The sequence below is a fragment of the Thermobia domestica genome, unplaced genomic scaffold (genome assembly GCF_964235325.1).
Source record: "Thermobia domestica unplaced genomic scaffold, izTheDome1.hap1.1 HAP1_SCAFFOLD_2068, whole genome shotgun sequence".
NCBI lineage: Eukaryota > Metazoa > Arthropoda > Insecta > Zygentoma > Lepismatidae > Thermobia > Thermobia domestica.
Window position 1 is genome coordinate 1 of NW_027657772.1, and position 17,606 is coordinate 17,606.

Here is a 17,606-nt window from a genome sequence, read left to right on the forward strand (position 1 = left end):
CCGTGCGTTGTGATATACGTAGATTTCATCATCCTGTGTAGAATTCAAGGACTTGGATGCAGTATCGGATGCATTATCATATTTAGAGGGACACCGTTATGGCGACCATGGGCCTATTAGTTTCGCGGCGCATGCCTATGTCGCCTGTCGTGGGATTTAAAAAAAAAAAAAAAAAAAAAAAAAAAAAAAAAAAAAAAAAAAAAAAGCGAAATATGAAGAGAGAAATTAACCCGTAAGCGAAAGTGGTAACAAACAGACATTATAAAATTAACTTTATTTTAGTTTAAGTTGACTCTTGCAATAAATTTGGTACCTAGTAAACTGGCGCTGTTTTTTATTTCAGGTTTCTTTGGATTCAAGGAACAAAATACGCTTTATACCTCTGCAGAAAATGACTGTGTCCTACCTCCTGCTGAATTTCCAGTGGTTGAATTCTCGTACTTTAGCTATCATCGACACTCTTGAACAACTTCATCTGATAGATGTCCGGACACAGGAGGAACTTGAAGTGGTTGACTTATCAGATGTAAAGCTTGTGTATGGAACCAGTCACTTCAAAGGCCTCGCGACAGGAGGAAATGTTAGCAAAGCAATGGTAAGAGTAAAACAAAACGGTAAAAGGCTAGAAATTTGAATTGGAAACATAACACATATCGATAGTAATTTGCAGTTACTGTATATTCTTAATAATAATAATAATAATAATAATAATAATAATAATAATAATAATAATAATAATAATAATAATAATAATAATAAATGGTTTATTATAGAATAGCGGATATTTCCACCTAATGCCTGTGAATAAGTGTCAAATTATTTTTTTCAAAATGCAGCAAAGTGGCCATCGACATCGACATATTCATAAATGATGTGATGTGATGTTTGTTTTTTCAGCATAGTTTAAAATATGAAGAATGTTGCAGATGCTTTTCGAGATTAAATGAATACAATTTTTAACTTTGGTGCAGGAAAGATAGGCTCGATTCGCAATAATACTTCTTGTAGTTGGATTCTGTAACGTACAGAACATATGTTCCGGATTTAATAGTCATATTTTAACACACTTCAGCGTCTGTTGATATAACGATATAATTATGTTTTCAATTGATTCATTTGTTATAATATTTGTAATTATTGCCTACGGGCAAGAAGCCGTAATTTGGGAAATTTGTTAAAGATTCGAATCATCTGTTACGTTATAACTACTACTACTGGCACCTAATGGTCATTCTCTGATAACAATTTCGAACAGTTAAGCTCGACATTGTACCCGGAAACATATTGGGAGAAACTTCTTCCTAAGATGGTATTCTGTAAATGCTACAGTAGAATAGGGAACTATAATGACTTTCATACATATTGTCATTGGTGGTAATTCTTTACTATTTTTTATTAGTTAATTAATCAAAAGAACGAGTGTAATGTATTAAATTTAAGTAGCCACTTAAGCTTGTGATTTTGTATTTGATATCTAAAAATTTATATTGCCTTATTGCTTTGGTCTGAACGAAGATCCTCGGTTATTAGGAGTTTAAAAATATGGACATTCTAATGTAAGAGTTTGTTGAGCATTGGATACGCTAGCATATTATTATTATTATTGTTTCTTTATTAATTTGTTAATATTATCAACGTAATAATTTTGTAAATTTATATATATATATATATATATATATATATATATATATATATATATATATAATTATTATTACTTTAGATACTAAATTATACTCTTAGTAACATTCTTAGCATTTTGCACTATACACTGATCATTTCTCGAGTACGGTAATTACGGAAGTTGCTTTGAATAATGAGCAAAAAGGCAAAGAAACATCATTATTAAGGAACTTACAACTGATCCAAATTGACTCTATATTCTTCACAAACTGGAACTACTTCCTCGTAATGTTCCCGCAATGAGGCATATAAATATGAGGACAATACTGTCTTTAGGCCCCCTAAATATGAATATAACAAGTGTGAACAGGTCATAACAGGCATTTCACGAGTAATGTACGTAAACGGAGAAGTAGGTGGTGATCAGTTGGTGCATTGTCGCAGTTCGAACAACGCACCAACATCAAGTTTTTAAACAAAATGGGGAAATCCGCTTCAGATACCTACTTTAATAGCCTTTAATCAGTTTACGGTGATAATGCTTTAAGGAAAACAGCATCGGTACCCGTTTCGTCACCGTACAAGACATCAAAATCAACGGGACGGCTGAACTTCGGAAGATACCAAAAGAGGCCTTTAGTCGGTGTTTTCAACAATCGTAGGAGCGGTGGAGCAAGTGGGTGTGTTCCAAACGTGCCTAATTTAAAGGCGATTAAGTAAATGTGTACTTATATTGTGGTAATAGAGAGCTACAACAAAATTCCTGTGGAAATAGAGAGCTACAACAAAATTCTTGTGGAAATAGAGAGCTACAACAAAATTCTTGTGGAAATAGAGAACTACAACAAAATTCCTGTGGAAATAGAGAGCTACAACAAAATTCCTGTGGAAATTGAGAGCTACAACAAAATTGCTGTGGAAATTGAGAGCTACAACAAAATTCCTGTGGAAATAGAGAGCTACAACAAAATTCCTGTGGAAATAGAGAGCTACAACAAAATTTCTGTGGAAATAGAGAGCTTGAACAAAATTCCTTGGAAATAGAGAGCTACAACAAAATTCCTGTGGAAATTGAGAGCTACAACAAAATTGCTGTGGAAATTGAGAGCTACAACAAAATTCCTGTGGAAATAGAGAGCTACAACAAAATTCCTGTGGAAATAGAGAGCTACTACAAAATTCCTGTGGAAATAGAGAGCTACAACAACATTCCTGTGGAAATAGAGAGCTACAACAAAATTCCTGTGGAAATAGAGAAATACAACAAAATTCCTGTGGAAATAGAGAGATACAACAAAATTCCTTGGAAATAGAGAGCTACAACAAAATTCCTATAGAAATAGAGAGCTACAACAAAATTCCTGTGGAAATAGAGAGTTACAACAAAATCCCTATAGAAATAGAGAGCTACAACAAAATTCCTATAGAAATAGAGAGCTACAACAAAATTCCTGTGGAAATAGAGAGCTACAACAAAATTCCAGTAACTTTTGACTGCTCCTCGTATGGAACCAAATTTGTAATTGGAGATCGTTTTTTTTTTTTTTTTTTAACCTTGTTGACAGTTATCTTGGTTTATTGGTTCAAATATATATGATCTCTAAATTGATTTTATAGTTATTCAGATATTAAATTCTATGTACAGTTTACTATTCAACACTGATATTTACCGTCGCAGCGCCTCATTAAGCTTAACGTGATATAATAAAACTGCGCTAATATGCTACCCCACGTGTATATCTAGGTATGTATGGGTATATCCACTCTGTATAATTTGTGGCTTGGATTTAATCGTGTAATCCTGAATCACATTATCGTTCTTACGTTTCATACAGCTTCGATATTGAAGAGGGGTGTTAAACTTCAAAGAAAAGAAGAAAGTTTGTATGACTTGACACAAAGAATAAGAAGAAATGAAAAAAGAATAAGAATAATCTTCACAGAGAGGGCATACCAAAACTACTTAAAAATAAAAATAATTAAGGCTTCATTCTTGCTTGTGTGCACTTATATAACGTTTGCTTTATCTTTGTTCTGCGTATAAAAATGGAATGGAATGAAATATTTCAGTTTAACGTCCCAACTGGTTATGCCCTTGAGGCTAAGGGAGACGATGATTAAATGAATGATGATAGGAGAATTTGTGGTATGAGAAACTGGAAGGAAACAAGAGTACCTCGACAAAATCCTCGAACACGATTTTGCCCAACATAAGCTTAGCCGGGGATCGAACCAGGGACCCCACATACCAGAGGTAAGCTCTCTGTCACTGAGCCATTGTGCTCTCAAAGGATGAACAAAAGAGAGCGTAAATTTTCGCTGTGTATATTATGTTTTTTGTCTTGAGAAAGGTTAAAATGAGAAGAGATTTATTACTTTTGTGATATTGATAACCTACCATATTATTGTTTTCTTATAGGCGTTGGCTGGTGAAAGAGCCTGTTATAATTCTATAGTGAGCTTTGGTAATCAAATATTAATTCTTGGGACGAAGTCCTTCCACGTTCTCACCATTCGACTTTGGAGTGAAAGGCTTGCTCATCTTGTTAAGCAGGTAGGCGTCATGGTTAGGGTAGCAGAGTGAACCATAGTGAATAATCTTTTGAATGCTATTTGTAAGTTTTTTTTATATGTTGTATTGGAGTCATAAGTGGCTGTTGATCTTTTAGGTTTATATGTCGAGAGTGGAAAGTGATATTTTGGTGGTTTACGATAAAGCCAAGGGAGACTGGTTGTTGCTGTATTAGTCCAATAAAGATTGATATCGACATTTATTAGTAAAATCTAGATTTGAAAGCTAGTTAAAATTAATTACCTTTAGCATGCAATTTTTGGCTACCTAACAAATACAACTAACTTTTACAATTTCTTGTGTTTCTTCTTGTATTTCTTGTGAAAGTATAGATAGATTACACAAAAGTAGTTTTAACAGAAGAGACACTGACTAAAGCTTAAAGCCCACTTTATTTTAAATTATAATTTGTAACTGTTTCGGATATCTAGCATATCCTTCTTCAGACACTATCGAAAATAAAAATCTTTTTATTTTTTATTTTACTGATTTAGAGTCCCCGTTTAAAGTAGGTCTTGTTTTTCATAATCTCGGTATTGCATATACAGAAGTAAAACGATGTTCCAGGTTCGTTTCCCGGTCCAGTCGCAAAATAATTTAAAATAAAGTGGGCTTTAAGCTTTGGTCAGTGTCTCTTTTGTTAAAACAATCAATCCAAAGCCATGAATAGTCTTGCTACAAAAGTAGTAAAGAACTGTATAGATAGAGTGAAGTTTAAAGAATGAAAATATGCAACTGTACTGGGATCGAACCTGGGATCTTCACCTTAATATGTTGTTTAGTTAATAACTTTGTAGTAAACCTATCAGGAGCGATTGATTGGGCCTGTAATCCACTCATATGGAGGCGAGATAGGTGGTAGGGAATGGCATATATTATGAAGACTGATCTTGTGTAATGGTCTGGGGACCTACCAACTGTACCGTATTTAAGCCCCGGTCCTGGTTTAGAGTCCCCGTTTAAAGTAGGTCTTGTTTTTCATAATCTCGGTATTGCATATACGGAAGTAAAACGATGTCCCAGGTTCGTTTCCCGATCCAGTCGCAAAATTTTACTCTAATTTTCATTGTATTCTCCTATAGAGGACGTGGTATTTATAAAGGAATTGTGCGGTTTTAAAAATTAATAGTAAATCTATGTATTACCGTTTATGGGCACACCTTAAAGCGTAAGCAGCGGCAACTGTCCAAGTTTCTGATGCATTAATCACAATCCTTCAATATGCGCAGCCTTGGTCGAACAACACACATCTACACGGTAAGCAAATTTGTCCCATACTCGATGTAGATCGTCCACCGTGATGGTCTGCAGTGCATGCGTTATCCGATCACAAACTTCCTCAAGGGACACAGGCATTGGCGGTATATAAACTCTGTCTTTAACAAACCCCGAAAGAAAGAAATCACATGGTGTTAAATCTGGCGGAAAGGGTGGCCAGGGGAGAAGATTGTTGTCTTCTCTTGCAGCAAATCTAATCCAGCTAAGGTGAAGAACACGATTAAGAAACTCTCGTACTTTCCTGTGAAAATGGGGCGGAACACCGTCTAGTTGCAAAATGTAATAATCATAATTAGTGTTCAGTTGGGGTAACAACCAGGTTAACATGTCTAGAAATGAGTCACCGGTCACAGTTTCTTGTTCGAAGAAAAATGAGCCGTGCACTTTCTTGCAGGACATCGCTCAGAAAATGTTTACGTTTGGAGAGTCACGCTGATGCTCTATGTATGTGGTTTCTCGCTTCCCCAGATACGGACATTGTGTTTGTTCACCTTGTCACCTACATGGAAAGTGGCTTCATCACAGAAGATTAGTCTTTCTACAAAACCATCTTCCTCCACTTTAACTGCATTTCTTCACAAAAGTCACTCCTTTTCACTGTGTCTGCTGGTGTAAGGGCCTGCACTAATCGCACTTTGTACGTTTAAAACAGTCGCTTACGCAACACTTTTCACACCGTATTCTTTGGCATGTCCAATTCCCTGCTTGCATTACTAGTGGCTTGCGAGGACTTCGTTGAAACTCCTTGCGCACTCTTTCAATGTTTGCATCAGACACACCAGGTCGACCAGAAATTTTGCCTTGGCACAACCATCCAGTTTCCACGAACTGTTGATACAACCTATTTATATTATTTGTGTGTGATGGGTCTTCCTAAAGCGTGCACGAAACTGACGCTGCACTGTAATCACAGATTTGGACACCTCAAAACGGAGCACACAGAAAGCCTTTTCCTGTTTCGACGCAAGCTTGGAAACTGATACTGGGCCCACAGGAAGCATGACAAGCAAACAGCAAGTAGCACATCAGAAACTTGAACAGTTTATAGTGCTTAGGTCTAGGTTTTACCCGTGTAAGGTAATAAGTAGATTTATTTATTTATTAAAAGAAATGCTTCATTCATTTATAAATACGTTGTATATAGAAAACTAGCCTTTGGCTAGCTGGGGACTCTGCCCCCAGGACCCTTCGTTTGCTCGGCCTACGGCCTCGCATCTCTTAGGTATCAACCTTTGTATCAATAGTCAATTTTGTGCATTTGCTCTTTAGTTACATTTCCTGAATTTGGTACAGTTGGGTGCTTTGTCCCCCTGACCCTTACGTTTACTCGGCCTACGGCCTCACACCTCTTAAATCCACAATTCTACCAAATTTCAACTTTTTTTTTTTTTCCTATTTCAACTATCTAAAAGATAAGCTTTTGTATCCCAAGAAAACACCCATTTAATAACATGGGAATTTCTTCATCCCCCTTTAGACTCCTTAAAAACTAAAAATATTCACTTTTGGCAATTTTCCTGTAGGTTAGTCCCGGAAGGCTAAAATCATGCCAAATTTCATCATTCTAATCCAACCGGAAGTGCCTAAACATTTTGGGGTGTAGATGTTCCATATAAATAACATGGGAAAGATTTTTGGGTTCCCCATATAACCACTCTACAGTTCAACATTTTTAATTTTAGCGATTTACTTAGTTAACGCTAACGAAAACGTATAAGGATACGAAATTTCAAGTTTTTATTCCAATTCCAAGTACCTAAAATATGATATAGGTCCAAAAAAAGGCCCATTTAAATAACATGGGGAATTTCTTCATCTCCTCTTTAGACCCATTAAAAATTAAAAATATTCACTTTTGGCAATTTTTCTGTCGGTTAGTCCCAAAAAGCTAAAATCATGTCAAATTTAATAATTGCAGCTCTACAGAAAGTGCCCAATAATTTGAGGGTGTAAAAGGTATCCAATATAAATAACATGGGAAAGATTTTTCAGTCCTCCATAAAACCACTCTACAGTTGGAAATTTTTATTTTTACTTATTTACTTAGTTAACGCTAATGAAAACGTCCAAGCATACCGAATTTATATTCCAATTACAAGTACCTAAAACATAAGATTATAGGTCACACACACACACACACACACACACACACACACACACACACACACACACACACACACACACACACACACACACACATACACACACACACACACACACACACACACACACACACACACACACACACACACACACACACACACACACACACACACACACACACACAAAAAAAAAAAAAAAAAAAAAAAAAAGGGAAATTCTTTATTCCCCCTTTAGACCCCCTAAAAATTTAAAATATTCACTTTTGGCAATTTTCCTGTCGGTTAGTCTCGGAAAGCTACAATCATGCCAAATTTCAACTTTCCACGTCAACCGGAAGTATCCCTTTAATTTATGTCAGCTCATGTAGTTTTATATATAGTTAAGATATATATATAGACTTATGGTGTTAGTCTTTAACATGTTTTAAATGGTAGGATAATTATAATATTTTATAAAATTTCTGTTTTTCAAGTGCTACGTTTTTGTGCTTATTAAAATAGGAGTGTGTGTATTCAAGCAGAAGAATAACTCATAAACTAGATTGAATTCTTAGTTATAACAACTACTTATTAACTTCTAGCTCTGATCAAACATTGTGGCAGTACTCAGAAAATACCCAAAGTACATGGATCTGACATTGAATCTATTGCAACAGTTAAATTAATGCATTGATATTGAAGTTAAATTAATGCATTGATATTGATAGATTTCTTGTAACTAATTTTGCAATAATTAAAGGCATAGATAAATAAGATAGCAACAATTAAATTATTCTTATATTTTTTCTCTTTCTACTTTTTTTTTTTTTTTTTTTTTTTTTTCAGAACCGTTATGTGGATGCGTTGTCACTTGGTATGTCATTTTATGAAGACAGAGGAAAGGCTGTTGTGGGTTTAAAAGGTCCGAAACAAAAGAGAAAGGACACAGTGATCGAAAAGGTAATACTGTGTAGTATCGGTACTTGTGTTATGTATAAGAATAATAAATGTAGGGAATTATTAAGTGTTCTCGGTCTATCAGCCAGGTGAATTTATTGTCATTCGACACTTCGAATGCAGACATTGCATTTATCTTTAGGAATTGTGATGGTGAGACCATAGATATGTGGGTATATATATATATATATATATATATATATATATATATATATATATATATATATATATATATATATATATATATATATATACAGGGCTGCCGAAAAGTTGGTATACATCCCTGCATTAATCTAGTATAACATTCTAGTTTATGGGTTTATTTGTTTCGGCTATTCGGAGCGTAAGGTATAAGTAAAAGGACATTAAGAACAAATAACAAAGAAACTGAGTCTGCCTGATGGATAACAACAAGAAATGATATAAAATGCAATGAACTGACCAGTACGGTACTGAATACGTACTTTTGGACCACCCTATATAGTGATTATTTAGGGACGGAGTTCTGAATGGGGGCTTGTAATAGGCTGAGGGAAATGATGGCTTCTGATTGACTGTTGTTGTGACTACAAGAAATGACTTTGTTGAACTCTTTTTGTTTGTTTGTTTGTTTGTTTGTTTGCTCATGTAAAAAGCCGACCAGATAGAACTGAGTTGAAACCCATTGTCTCTATTAAGACTGTTTCTTTCACATGAGTTAGCTATGGCTCTCTTTATTGGTCTGTCCTAAAAACTGCTGCACTTGGCTGCTCTGGTGTTATTTGTAAAATTGACTCTGTATCTCAACTCTAAGCTTTGCTCTGCTACTCCTAACTTTTCGGGTTTCTGAAGTATTACGTAACTGTTGTGTTCTTTGCATAATTGTTCTATGATACGTCCAATTTGTTCTATATGATCTGCCACTTTCACATGGTATACGATATACTCCAGGAGTGTGCAGGTGAAGTTTGTCTTTCACTAGTTTGAGTAACGATCTGATGTTGCCTGGAGGTTTGTGAACAAATCTTATGCCATGTGTGGCAAGTATCTGTTGAATTTGCTAGAAGTGTGGCCGAGAAAGCCACATATCTCCGACCTCTTCATCACAATTCCTGAAGATTAATATAGTCTGCATTCGAAACGTCGGATGTCAATATCTTCAACTGGCTGATAGCCCGACAACACTTATTAAAATTACGTCGCCAGAAAAAAAAAAGCAATTGTTTTTATAGGGAAATAGTTTTCTAAAGGCTGTTTTGAAACGCATGGATATCCAATATTCCGTCATTGTGGTAAATCTTTGAAATCTTTGAAATCCTTCTTTTCATGGTTATTGTATGTATAAAATTTGAGCTAGGAAGCTGAAACTCCCACACTGTTCTACATATTCCCCTAGTAGGTCAATACATTTGCGACCTCTGTCCTGCAACTTTTTAAGTCCTTGTAAATAGAAGTCTTTTGTCTGCTGCTTTAACCACTCATCTATAGCATCAGTTGGCGCTTGAATACTATGAAAACGGTAACTTTTGAGATGTTTTTCGAGATTCAGGAACAGATGATAATCGGATGGAGCTAGGTCAGGCGAATAAGGGGGATGATGCAACACTAGAAAGCCTAGGGTGGCCAATGTACCCTGTGTTTCAGAGGATGTGTGTGAGGATTGTCGTGCAAAAGCAGAACATCTTTGGAGATCTTATCACGACGTTTATCCTTGATATTTTCGCGCAACTTCCTCAAGAGATCACAGTAATATGCTGCATTAATGGTTGCACCCACTAAATAGCTCACTAACAGAACTCCATCCTTATCCCAAAAGATTGTTGCCATTAGTTTCTGTGCAGACCCCTGCATACGACACTTCTTTGGCCGAGGAGAAGAATTGTGCCTCCATTTCTTATATTGTTCTTTAGTCTCGGGATCATAACAATAGATCCACGTCTCATCACCAGTTAGAGTTTCTCCAAAAAACCAACCTCACTTCGTGCAAAATGTTCCAAAACTGTCCGCGAAATGTTCTCACTCTTTTCTGCTTTTGTTCCTTCGTCAGAAGTTTGGGGATCCACTTTGCTGCAACCTTCCTCACTAGATCATTATGAATAATGGTACCAACTCTTTCACGTGATATGCCCAAACATGTAGCAATCCTTTCGACGATCTTACATTATCATGTTCTGGATGGCTTGCATATTTTCGGGAACAGACACAGAAACAGGCCTGCCACTGGGTTTCACACTTTCAACATCAAAATGGCCAGTTCTGAAGTTTGCCACCCAGCGTTTGACAGTTTTATATGATGGCCCGCGGTATCCCAAAGTTTGGTTGATTTCAACGTAGATCTGCTTCACACCTTTCCCTTGGAGGAAGAGAATCTTCATGAGATCCTATGCTCCTCTGAACTGAAGCTTGCTGGAAGTGCAGCCATCTTCACTTTTGAAATGAAAAAGAAAAGGATGTTAATATTATAGAACATTGCATTTTGCAACATACTCTATACAAATCCTGTCCTATATACCTTGCTAATTTCAGCTTCCTAGCTCAATTTTTTCTTGATAAGGTTCATTCTTTATCAGTACCCCCTCGTAAGTTAGGTTATTTACTTTTTAATTGAACATTACTGTAGGAGTATATTAAAATGTCTCTAATATCTGTATTCTAATCATGTTTTACAGGTTCTTGAAATATTAAATGCATATATTGATGAGGTTCTTGCTGCAGATAACCCAAATAAAGATGATGACGCATTGCGGGAACATTACGAGGAAGTAGTTCCAGTTTGTGTAGAATATAGTGTCAATTTGGATCAGTTGTAAGTTCCTTAATAATGATGTTTCTTTGTCTTTTTGCTCATTCAAAGCAACTTCCGTAATTACAGTACTTGAGAAATGATCAGTGTATAGTACAAAATGCTAAGAATGTTACTAAGAGTATAATTTAGTATCTAAACTAAATAATATATATATACAGAATGGGCAGAAAGTAACTCCCTATTTTTAAAATTTTACCTCCTAAAATATTGTAGCTATAACCTCAATTTTTTGCACACGTGTAGTTTATTATATACCATTATATGCAGTGGCAGTTCAGGAAGGGGGGTTGATCGGGGCGATGTTTCCTCCCCAGAAGAGGAAACTTTCTTATTTTATATATATAAATAAAACCCATTCCAGAGTTTGAAGCTCTTAAAAGTAGCTTTAAGTAGCAGTATGACCAGCAGAAGTCGGTCCTGGATCCACCCCTGATTATATGTTCAAAAGTTAACTCAATGTGTACTCCAGTATTTTCTAGACACTGTCTCAAACGAACAGGTACGTTTGCTGTGACCTTCCTCAAGAACTCAGCAGGAATACTACTTATGACCCGTGGATCTTATTCTCAAGTGGATCTTATTCGCCAAGAGTTTGTTGTTTGCTGCGGTACACTTCTTCCTTAGCCCACCCCCATAAAAAAAATCGCATGGGGTGAGGTCTGAACTTTGTAACGTGCGTTAAGTATTGACATTCAAATACCGCAACGTCACTGGTCGAGGAGGAATGAAATATCCCCCTCCATTCTGTTTGGGTTAATATAAGAATGGCTAAGAATAGTTGAACTTTTCAATATATATATATATATATATATATATAAAATCCAAAAAATGCAAGTAGATATCACTGTACTTTTAATTAGATGAAATGAGAAGGCGAATTTCTACATATTGGAATTTTAATATAAATCCTTCTCACTAATAGCATCAAATAACAGCACTATAACTGGTTTAACAAGTGAACGAACGTACCTTTCGATTTAAATTCTCTAACATAAATTGTATCTTGAGATATTAATAACTAAAGCAACCCATATTTTTTGTGTGATTATGCTTTATTTATTTTTTTTTACCAAATTATGCTTTATTATGCTTTATTGTTAATTTAAATCATTGTTTTACATTAATTATAATATTTACTATACATTAAATATTCTAAATATCTTGATCTGTATATTTTATGCAACCAGTTTATTTCATATTTAATTACCTTTGTACTTAATGCACTGTAAAGAGGATATGCTTTACTCAAGGCAGTTTTTTTTATCACTTGTGTGCGCCTTAGAGGCACATATATACAGAAAGGGAAAGTAAAAGATGCCATCAAAAAGTACAGAAAGTGATCAAGTTCAAAAGGTACAGAAAACAATATAGGTCTAGTGTGGAGTTCTTGTGTACTATTCATTGTTGGCAGAAAGTTTTCTTCTTCTTTTCCTTTCTTCTTTTCTCCACATCAAAGGATTACACCGAAAAGTTTACAGAAATAAAAATAAGCTTTTCATTGTTGCATTGTTATCTTCTCAATGATTTTGCATTGCAAATATTGGTTTAAAAATTTTTTAATACAGCATGTTAAACTTGCAGTTAAACAGAATTTTCCAAGAATTGTGCTATATATTTTAAATTATGCTTTATGCTTTATTTTCTAAAATTATGTTTTATTATGCTTTTAAAATTAGTTTCTTCTTCATAAATTAAACATAACTTTCTTACAAGGCTGTCTGTATTCTTTATTATAAATTAACGAGAAATGTAACAGTTTCGGAAGTATATGACTTCCTTCTTCAGACTACTATTTCAACTGAAATCATAGATAACATAACATAATTTGTTATCTCTACCAATCAAGAATCATCTTTTTTTCTTCTTGACCGTTAGACATCCACAACCATGTTCAAGGTACCAACTGTATGTCTAAATTGCTATTATGCTTTTAGGCTGCCCTATTAATAACATTCAAATTATTTGGCTTCTAACTGACCAAAGCTAAGCAAGCTCTATTAGAATATAAGCCAATCATGAATTCTGGAATCAACCTACATTCGTTTAAGCAACCTATTTATCCTCTTATTTTAAGGAAAATATGTAAGCATTAAAACTCACCCAATACAATTTATATGTAGCATCTACCAACATTAAATAGTTGCCTTTTTTTTACACAAACAAAACAATTATTTTAACGTAATTGCTTTACAAAATCGTTAAATACACCATTCACTAACTCAATATACAAGGTTTTTTTTTTTTTTTTTTTTCGACCAGTTCGATTTCAGCTTCACAACTGAAGCATATAATGCGTGACGAAAAATTCTAATAACTGTAGTTCCATACATTCCCACTATTGCGCTGTGGTCAGACTATCTCCCTGACAACGTACAATTCTATTCACTTACTCTTTTTTAATAATTAATATTAACAACCCATTAGAACTTCGTACTGGCCATTCTGTGGAATCTCGACGACCTATCCAGCGTCCTGCGACGCGTTCATAAAGCCATTGTCTTATAGGCAACGAATAAAGAGGGAGAGCTCCATCTTGCATAAATAACAGTTCATGTAGCTCATCCCATTCAGAAATTGTAGGCCATATACAATTTTCTAACTTTCATAGATATCTTTCAGTGTTCATAGTGTGTCTTAACAGATAGGATCCAATAATGCGGGAAGATGTTAATCTACACCACACTCTCACTTTCGGCTTGCCCTCATACGAGCCTCATTCACAAAATTCAACATATCTATTGCGATCACCTGAATACAACTTTTGGACATAATGAGGATTCCATGGTCTGTAATGTAACTCTGTGGAAAATTTTACGCACAGAATAGCGCATAATTCCATTCTCTCTTATAGCCTGCCTTGTTTATTTTGAACGTCTTCGTTCGAACATCTCCTTTACTGTGGCCACCTTTTTTCTGATACCAAAGTCGAGGGCCTACCTAACCTCTTACTGCCCACGATACTTCTGATAGTCATTAATTTTCTGCGGCAATTTTTAATTGTTTTTGCATCCAGAACAGCTTACCTCCTATGTTGACTCCCTCCACCACCGTTGGATCTGAATTGCAGACTGTCACATCTCAAATCTTGCTGCAATTTCGGCTTTCTCCTCAATAACCGTCCTGCCATCTTCAAAGGAACAAAGCAAGCTTCACAGGTTCTGGAAAAAATAGGACAAAAATGGCATACTTTAGTCTATAAAACAAGATAACTTTCATTGCTTTCTACACATAACATCGATAGAAATTCACAATTCAAAATAGGGAGTTACGTTCCACCCACGCTGTATATAACTTGTATTCCAGTGAGACCATGCATTTATTGAAATATTACAAGCCCGACTAAACCAGTTGGTTCGATTAATAAATAATAAATGAAAATTCTAGCACGTTAAGATATCCAAAAAGAAAATATACGAACAGTTTCGAGACGCTTCTTACCTCCTCCTGAGTTCTGATAGTTAACAAGTTGGTTCATAAAGTTACTGACATAAGCTCAAAGATGCATATTTCTAGAAACAAAATCGTATTTTGTACCTCTTACTGTGATCCTATTTAAGGATCGACTTCCACGAATAGTTGAATCTACTCTGAGAAAGTGGTGATGTGCAATATGCAAGATGATTGTAACTTTACTTTATCCATAAGTAATGAAAAAATATAGAAATAGGAATAAAATGCAGCTATATACTAGTACAAAGGTTAATTCGTGCAAATCCGAATCTAATGAGGTAAAATAAAATATAATACAATGAGATAAAAGAAGATGCGTAACTAACTAGCTAGGGGACAGTCCGAAACAAAAGAAGAAAACCTAACTGAATAAAATTTTGTTGATCCTTTTCTGTAAATTCCAGAGTTGCGTGATAGTAGAAGACATTGTAATGGCAGGGGGAATGTACAAATGGGTTTCTGTGTATAAACGTGAATTTTTCCCAATAGATCCGGATTCAGATTTTGACTGAGAAGTCACTGGTTACGTTGTGCCTTTACTAAGTCTATTAATTAGCTAACAATATAGGCCATTTGCATCTTTCAAGATATACAGGGACTGTAAATGTTTTAAATAAGTGGAGGCTTAAGAGCTCAAAGGTCTTTTTGTGAGTTTTCATAATTAAGTTGTTCTTATTTTCTTTCTGTAGATTTAATATGTATAAAAGAGTCATTTGTACTGTCTGGGCTTTTTTTTTTTATTTACTTCCTTATAAATAGAGATAGAATACATTTAGAAATACCATTTTAAAGGGCTAAAACAGGCTTGTGACAGGATTATCTAAAAGTCAATGCATTGTAAATACAATAGAAGCTAGGAGAATTTGCCATAATTCCTCCGTAGTTGGGATAATTCTGGCAGTAGAGAGTTTAAAAAACAAATCTCAAATTTCTCTTACAGGTTTTTCTTCTTAATTCATGCACATAATATGGAAGTAACAGAATTGTAATTATATTTGTCAAAACTAAAACAAAAGATATTACTTTGGGATATGAGCAATTAAAATTAAGGTTTGCGTTTATGTGCCATAAGTGTCCCTCGTCACCCTATATAAAAATGATTTTGAAGATAATTTTAATTGGTTTTTATTCTTGAAAAATACGTATTTTTTTTTTCTTTCAAGACTTGACTGTAATGTTTTTATATCTACAGGGATTTGTTATTTGGAAAGGTGTATGAAGCTGCTTGTGGCCATCCCATTGCCAAAGCATTGTACCTGGAATCTATTGAACCATTCATTCTTAATGATCGACTTCCTAATGTCCCACCTAGTATTATGCAAGAATTCGTATCACATTACGAGCAAAATGGACTTCTACAGGTAAAATCGTTACTATATTTTACTGTTGTGAAAAATGTTTTAGCATTATGATTTGCTTGATTTGTAAACTTGAAGTGAATAATACAGGGTTTGTCCCTAAAGTAGTGAGACTGGCCGCCGTGCGGCGCTCCAGTTGCTAGCAGCGCGCTCCCCGGCGGGGGGGATTTGTTTTGAGGGAGATCTAAGCTAAGCAGCACATCTGGCGTTAGTCGCGTTCGAGCTCTGACGCAGTGAGGATTACCCGTGGGGCAAAAGCTTTTTTTTGAGTTTTATCACTCCGAGACGAACCGTCAACGCCGTTTTCTACAAGAAGTCCTTGTGCGCCTGCACAGAGTCGTCAAACGGACGACGGGAGATTGCCAATCGCTGCATGCTCCACTACAACAACGCTGCAGCCCACACCCCTTCGTTGTGACCGTCTACCTGGCCCGGATTGATGTTGCGACCTTGCCACAGCCACCGTACAGCCCCAGTGTGAGCCCACCGGACTTTTTTCTGTTCCCAAAGCTCAAGAGAAACCTAAAAGGTCACCGTTTCGATGATATTCCTGCCATTCAAAGTGCTCTCACAGTCTCTGAAAGAGCTTACGCATCTGACTTCCATTGAGAGTTTGCAGCGTGAGTATCGCGTTGGCAGTGGTGTATCGACGCCCAAGGAGACTATTTTGAAGAATGTAAACAATATGTACCGATCGGATCAATGAATTCTTTTTAGCAGACTCAGTCTCATTACTTTGCGTATAAACCCTATAAGTTCTATGTGCTTAATGTTAAATACTATATGACATTCGAATGCTTTCCAGCAGTGACATGAGTTTTCTTCGTTGGAATCCCTTTCATTTGTTAGTAGCATGAAGAAAGTTGTGAGCGGTATTACAAATAATAATAGTAATAAAAAATCAGAAGTTCTTGAGTGGCACATATAACGATAATGTCAATGCTTAAGCCGTAATTTACCGTTTGGTAAAAATTGTTTCTTGAAAGCCAATCTGTGTCAGTCTTAAAAATTATTGACAAAAGTTATGTTGTATCATTAGGACAGGAATGCAAATAAGCAATAAAATTTTACTCGCCCAAGAAAAAAGCTACTAACCCACATCCCACAATAGAAATCATTTACTTACCTTCGGTATGATATTAAATACTCGCCCGCACCGATGAACTACTCGCCCCGGGCGAGCTGTTATTTGCATCCCTGCATTAGGGATAATTTTTATAGTCACAAAGGCTTGATAGGAATATGTTTTGATATCAGTTTCATCTTGATAAACGGCATGATTATCATACAGAATCAACTTTTGTGGTAATAGTATTCGTTTTCGATGAACAAAGCATAAGCCGATGTGTGTTTCATCTTACTTCATGTAGATGTTTTCTTATCTACCTTTTTTATCCGTTTGCTCTTTAAACTTTTCATTCTTTTAGAAGTTTAAAATAAAATTCCAATTCTCTCGTTCATTATAATATTTGTAAGCAAGTACAAAACGTTACCATTGTAAATTC

The 17,606-nt window shown here is 35.4% G+C and overlaps 1 protein-coding gene across 1 annotated transcript; it reads left to right on the forward strand.

Moving 5' to 3' along the window:
- Positions 1-6: 6 nt before the first annotated feature.
- On the forward strand, positions 7-16,104 carry LOC145678210 (vacuolar protein sorting-associated protein 8 homolog; the record flags this gene model as incomplete). The annotated part of the gene is made up of 5 exons (XM_081748264.1): positions 7-595; positions 4,040-4,174; positions 8,398-8,511; positions 11,157-11,293; positions 15,936-16,104. Coding segments are annotated over exons 1-5 (759 nt in total), but the record flags the coding sequence as incomplete, so codon positions are not given.
- Positions 16,105-17,606: the final 1,502 nt, after the last annotated feature.